This window comes from Gracilinanus agilis, chromosome 2, assembly GCF_016433145.1.
Source record: "Gracilinanus agilis isolate LMUSP501 chromosome 2, AgileGrace, whole genome shotgun sequence".
Taxonomy (NCBI): Eukaryota; Metazoa; Chordata; class Mammalia; order Didelphimorphia; family Didelphidae; genus Gracilinanus; species Gracilinanus agilis.
This window is the reverse complement of record NC_058131.1, coordinates 689,416,189-689,422,969: the sequence shown is the minus strand read 5'-3', so window position 1 is coordinate 689,422,969 and position 6,781 is coordinate 689,416,189. Positions and strand designations below refer to the sequence as shown.

The following is a 6,781-nucleotide window of genomic DNA, read 5'->3' as shown; positions in this document are numbered from 1 at the left end:
GGAAGGTCATTCTTGTCCACTCTCTGGTTGCCAGATGTTTGCTCCACTAGTGTTTGTCCTGGCAGCCAACAGCTGGCCCGAGCTTGGCCAGTGCTGCCCTCACCAGCTGTTTCCTCCCTGCCAGGTGGAGGGGAGAACATAGCATGTGCCTCAGAGCACCGGGGCACGGACGGTGTTTTCCTGGGCTTTTCTGGGCTCTCTCTCCCGCCAAGCCCTGCCCCAGGAGGTTTGGGCACCTGGCTGTTCCATCTAGGGAGGTTTAGGGTCCACTGGCTCTCCCTCTCGGGGTGTCAAGGGGATTCCACTAGCATCTGTCTGTGGGCAGACCCAGGACCCAGAATAAGGAGGAGAAGCAGTCACCACGGCTCCTTCCCACTGAGGGATCCCCTGGCCCCGAGGACCCAGCAGGAGGGGACGCCCGTGCGCCAGAAGAGCGCTAACACGGGCTCTAGACGGGAATGTCCGAGGACACGCGTCCCGACTTCTCACGGTCTCCTGGCAAAATCCTAACCAGGCTTTAAGACCCAGCCTGGCCCCCAGCCACCGGCGCTGGGGACGTCTGAGCCGGGATGGACCTCGGAGAGCCTCTTTGAGCCGCTGGAAGGCGCCCCGGAGGGGCTGCTCATAAAAGGGCCCCATTGTTGGCTCTTTGTACGTATGTGGTCCCCGTGCCCAGGGTCTACACCACATCCCGGCTTCCTCGGGCCGCTCCTGTGTCTACGTGCGCACCACATTTCATCCTATCGGGGTGTCCTCTCGCCTCCGCTGTGGGAGCGCATGTTTACACGTGTCCGTGGCATGTGTGCGCTGTGTGCATGTGTCTGGTCCGTGTGCGTGTGCTGAGCTGCTTTGTCCAAGCTCCCGGCTTCCTGCATTGGGGACTTCCGGTCATCAGAAAGCCTTGGGACGCTTCCCAGCTGGCCAGGAAACCGCGGCCGTTTCCATCGCTGTTCTCGCTCTGTCCGGCGGCCCAGCTGACCCTCAGACTGTTCCTAACCAGGAGGAGCTCTTTCCGGAGTATTTCGGCCCCGAAGGAACAGGGGACAGAGGGAGGGCCAGCACCGAAGGGGAAGAGGCCGGACGCTGCCTGGACCCAAGTCGTGAAACTCACGCGAAGGCAACTGTCCGGGGCACGAACGCTTCTCCGTGAGCTCGGACACCAGCAGGAGCCTTCAGAAGAGGGTGCCTGCTTGGGCCTCACTCCACACTCCCCTGAAATAGCCAGAGATCCCCGAAATAGCCAGGGATACCCAAAATAGCCAAGGATCCTCGAAATAGCCAGGGATACATGAAATAGGCAGGGATCCCAGAAATAGCTAGGGATCCCCAAAATAGTCAGGGATACCCGAAATAAGCAGGGATCCCCAAAATAGCCAGGGATACCTGAAATAGGCAGGGACCCCAGAAATAGCTAGGGATCCCCAAAATAGCCAAGGATCCCTGAAATAAGCAGGAATCCCCCCAAATAGCCAGGGATCATCAACCCCATTTTTACAGGGAGGAACTTAACCCCGTCCTGGTCTCCTGACTCATGCCAACAGGCCAACGGCTAAAGCCATGTGAGATGGCACTGCTGTAGGAACTCCCAGGAAGGGAATGCCCTCCAGGGAGCTTAAAGCAGCCCACCCAGAGAGCTGGAAGGCACCTAAGAGTCTGCTTAGTTCGATCTCTTCACTTTACAGAAGAGGGAACGTGACTCGCCCAGGGATCAGACTGAAGAACTCGAGACCCTCAGGGCCACACAGTAAGCAGCTGTCGGAGGCTGGGCTGAACCCTGGTCTTCATGACGCTCTGTCTGTCTGGCATTTTATCCATTATGCCAGGAAGCCTCACCATAAAGACATCTCACTTCTGTAAGAGCACCTTCGTGTTTCTAAATTACTAGAGAAGAACATCAGTATCCTGATTGGAAGAATATTCACACCCGCCTCAGCCCATGACTCCCTGATGGCTTTCCACCTCAGTCCAGTGGCCTTCTGATTCTGGTGCTGGCAATGCCCCCACTGCTATGGCATCCTCCTGGGATAGGTGGATTCTTCCCCGTAATCTCCCCTGGAGGAATTACCTACCATGCCCTGCTTTTCCACCTTTATGTGTCATCTTCCCCTCTTTAGAAATGTAAGCTCTTTGATTGCAAGAATTGTCTTGATTGCTATTTTTAGTCCCAGTGCTTTCAATAGTGCTGGGTTCTCTCTTTCTCTCTATTCAACAACCCCATCTATCTATCCATCTATCTGATCATCCATCTGTCTATCCACATTATATCTATTTATCTAGTCATCCAACTATCCAACTATCTATATCTGTCAAACTTATGCATCTATCATCTCTCCATCTATATCCATCCATCTATTTATCACGCCTATCTGTCTATCATATCATATCAATCTAACTGTGCCTTGCCCGAATGGATGTTAAAATGAAATTGCTATTACATTTGCTATCTATCTATCCATCCATTTATGTCTATTTATGTCTATTCTATCTATCTATCTATCTATCTATCTATCCATCCATCCGTCTAGCTATCCACCCATCCATCTATCCATCCATGTCTATGTCTGTCTATTCTATCTATCTATCTATCTATCTATCTATCTATCTATCTATCTATCTATCTATCTATCTATCTATCTATCCATCTATCTATCCATTCATCTATCCATCCATCCATCTATCATCCATCCATCTATGTCTATCTATGTCTATTCTATCTATCCATCTGGCCATCCATCCATTTATCTACCCATCCATCCGTCTATCTATCTATCTATCCATCCATCTATGTCTATCTATGTCTGTCTATGTCTGTCTATTCTTTCTATCTATCTATCTATCTATCTATCTATCTATCTATCCATCCATCCATCCATCCCTCTCTTTCTATCCACCTGTCTGACCATCCATCTATCTATCTCTATATATCATATCTACTCATTGATCTTTTGATCCATCCATCTGTCTCTGATCTCTCTACCATCCTTTCACCCACCTAATCTATCATATCCTATCTATCTGTACTTTATCTACCAAATAGATGTTAAAATTAGATTGCTGCCACAGTACACCTGCTGTCTCTCTGTCTATCCACCTCTCTATCTGACCATCCCTCTATCTATTTCTATCATATCTATCCATCTATTGATCCATTTCTCTATCAATCCATCTATCTATATCAGACTTATCACCTGTCTATTGATCTGTCCAGCTATCATCTCTTTCAATCCATTGATCTATCACATCTCTCTATCTAGTCTTATCCAAGTGAATATTAAAATGGAATTGCCACCTGCTGACTGACCCAGGTGCCCATGTTGGACAGGCCAGGGAACCAGCCTCCCGGATCACAGACTCACAGAATCTCAGAGAGGGCAGTTGGCCCAAGCCTACCTGAGCAGAACTCCCCTACACAGGATTCCTGACACATGGCCATCCTTCTGCCTAAAGACCTTGAGTAATACAGAATTCACTCCCTAAGGTAGGTCATTCTCCTTGTAGAGGGCTCGCTGGTAAGGACATTTCTTTCTTATACCAAGCCCAAATCTGCCTTTCTGAAACTTTGCCTTGTTGTTCCTAGGGACAACCAGAGTGAGTCTGATCCCTCTGGCACAGGACAGCCCTTTCAATACTTGCAGACAGCCATCCTATCTGCCTCAGTCTTCTCAATTTAGAGAATTTAAAAACAGTCATTGCAAATAAGCTAGATCATTCATAAATTGGACAGACGATTACCAAGAACCACAGAATCACCAAGTTGGAAGGGATCTTGGAAGAGGGAATGTCAAACCTTAGAACCTAGAATGTCAGAACAAGGAGGAACCTTAGAACCTGAAATATCAGAACAAAGAGGAACCTTAGAACCTGAAATATCAGAGCAAGGAGGAACCTTAGAACCTGAAATATCAGAACAAAGAGGAACCTTAGAACCTAGGATGTCAGAACAAGGAGGAACCTTAGAACCTGAAATATCAGAACAAAGAGGAACCTTAGAACCTAGAATGTCAGAACAAGGAGGAACCTTAGAACCTGAAATATCAGAACAAAGAGGAACCTTAGAACCTGAAATATCAGAACAAGGAGGAACCTTAGAACCTGAAATATCAGAACAAGGAGGAAACTTAGAACCTAGAATATCAGAGCAAGGAGGGGCCTTAGAATCTAGAATGTCAGAGACAGAAGGGCCTTGGAAACTTTAAAAACAAGCAACAAGCCATAGAATGCCATAGAATATAGGCTGTCTGATTTAAAAGGAACCTTAGAGCTGATCTAGCCCAACTCCCTCTCATTCAAAAGGTTAAGAAACTAAGTCTTGGAAGGGAAAACGACTTGCCCTCAGGCACAAAGGAGGTGGGAGGCAGGCCCAGGATTTGAGCTTAGGTTCTTCTGGTTCCATTTCCATGCTCTTTCTCCCATGCCATCTCTCTCAGTCACAGATTCCACCAAAGAGAAAATCCAAGGTCTCCTGAGCTTGGGGTGCCCCTTACCTGTGTCACTGGCGGGGCAGTCCTGGGCATTGCACTTCTGGGAGTTCTCAGGCCACACTTCATGGTCACAAAGATTGTTGTCCTCTTCAGGCTGGCCGGTCTTGGTGTTGACACACTTGACCAGTCGCCGCTGGATCCCTCCACCACATGTGGCGGTGCACTGGAGGGAAGAAGACGATTGGAAAAGAGATTTATTCCTGGATCCATTGATTTGCCCGTTCCACAGGCATTAAAAGGCTAGTCTGTGCTGAGCATTGCTCTGAGCCTTGGCAAGATGGGGATTTACCGAGACCCTCAAAAGACCTTACAGCCTGGTGGGGGGATAAGACAGAACACTTAGGGCTGGACACACAGTTATCACATGGGAAGTGCATGAGAGGGGCATGAAAACAGTGACAGGTGAGGCCCGTTCATGTGAACGCCTCTTAGGGTCACTCCTAACGTTTGTATAGTGGGACTGTGGTGCCATAGCTGAGGGTGGCACGAATTTACCCCAAGGAATGCTAGAAGGTTAGAGCTGAGAGAGGCCTTAGACATTCCCTAGTCCAACCCCCATCCCCATTTTACAGAAGAACAAACTGACACCCAGAGAAGGTCACCGCGCCAGAGAGCGGCAGAGGGGGGAAATGAAGCCGGGGGTTCTGATTCTAAGCCCTGTGGGATGCTGTTTCTAATTCCTAGAAATAAAGAAGAAAACACCCCGCTTCACCCACTCTGTTATTTGGGGGTTATTTTCCTTGGCCTTCTTGTTCTCAGAAACATTTTTTAAATTTTATTTATCCATTTTTCTTTCTTGAGGCATTTTTAAAAGGCTCGGGAGGCTTGCTCTCTGCCATTCCCAGCCCCGCTCCAGCTCACCTGTCCCCAGGGCCCCACCACCCACTTGGTACACGGGTGAGTGTTGCAGGGCCTGGTGGTATTGGGCCGCAAGGTCTCGTCACAATGCCCAAACTCCGGGCACGTCACCAGGCGCTCCTGTTCTCCTCCACCACAGGACTCGGAGCACTGGGGGGAAATGGAAATCGCTCAGATCCCCCTGTGAGTGCTCGGGGGGCATGGAGGGCCAAGGGGGAGTGGGGGATGGCACGAGGGGCTGCTCACCGATGGTTTGGCTCTCTGTGAGGGCGAGAGGAGCCCCTCGATGGCTGGAGATGTGGCTGAATCCCTTGGAGAAGGGCGTTGAGAGGGCCAGCCCCATCCCCTCCCTCCCTTACCTCACACGACATAGCTGGCCCTCGAAGCCATCTAGCCCCTTGTCAGGAGGCCAGACGTGCTAAGCAAGGGCAGCCGGGGTGGCGTCCCAGGTGGGGTCAAGGGGGCCCTCTTGGTTCGGGGGAGACAGAACCTGGGCTCAAGGTTGGCTTTTTAAATAAAAGTGGAGCCAGTATTGGTGACCAGAGAGGCAGCAGGAAGATATCCCCATCCCTAAAAAGCTTCCTTACTCAGATGTCAGGCACAGGGCCTGGAATTCAACTGGTCAAGTCATTTCTTTGGCTTAACAGGCCCCTTTTTAGGTTTTCATATAGCCACCCTCTTCATCACCTGCCATTCTTCCATTTAAAATCTCTGGAGAGGAGCTTTGCCCCTCCTAGGAAGGGCCCAGTATCTCGAGGGTGGGGAGCCCCTGGTTGGGAGGGTGGACCAATAAAAGTCACCCAAATGGCACTGATTGGGAGAAGGGAGAAATGCGGAGGCTGCTGGAGGCCAGGCTTGGAGGCTGGGTCTGGGCTGCCCAAGCCTGAGGGGCAGGGAGAGCCATTCACCCGTGGGCTGGTTCCCCAGAAGGCAGAGAGCTCAGGAAGCTTCTCCACCACACCCTCACCTCTCTCCAGGAGGACGTGTACCAGTCGAGGCAGGGGTCCACGCGGCAGGACAGCTGGCCTAGTGGTTTGAAGAGGCCAGGCTGACAGTGGAATGGGCGAAGGAGTCGGTGATCCCGGGTATCTATACAGTGTACATCTCGAACCCTGAAGCCACCCCCACAGTTCCGAGAGCACTGGGAATACATAATGGAGAGAGACAGACAGACAGACAGACAGACAGACAGAGAGAGACAGAGAGAGAGACAGAGAGAGAGAGAGAGAGAGAGAGAGAGAGAGAGAGAGAGAGAGAGAGAGAGTGAGACGTGCCACTGAGGGAATGGCAGCTGGCTCCCTAATGTTCATTTTTTCTTCCTTCCATCCTCCCTCCCTCCCTTCCTCTCTCTCTTCCTTCCTTTTTCCTTCCTTCCTTCCTTCCTTCCTTCCTTCCTTCCTTCCTTCCTTCCTTCCTTCCTTCCTTCCTTCCTTCCTCCCTAT

At 50.5% G+C, this 6,781-nt stretch overlaps 1 protein-coding gene across 1 annotated transcript in view; it reads right to left on the bottom strand.

Moving 5' to 3' along the window:
* Nucleotides 1-740: 740 nt before the first annotated feature.
* ADAMTS7 (ADAM metallopeptidase with thrombospondin type 1 motif 7) overlaps nt 741-6,781 on the bottom strand; it is a 176,291-nt gene continuing 170,250 nt past the window's right edge. The window contains exons 22-26 of the mRNA XM_044660286.1: nt 6,307-6,480; nt 5,343-5,489; nt 4,485-4,644; nt 1,112-1,212; nt 741-992 (exon numbers count right to left, since the gene is read on the bottom strand). Of these exons, the coding sequence (XP_044516221.1) occupies nt 741-992; nt 1,112-1,212; nt 4,485-4,644; nt 5,343-5,489; nt 6,307-6,480 (834 nt within the window). The remainder of the gene's footprint in view (nt 993-1,111; nt 1,213-4,484; nt 4,645-5,342; nt 5,490-6,306; nt 6,481-6,781) is intronic.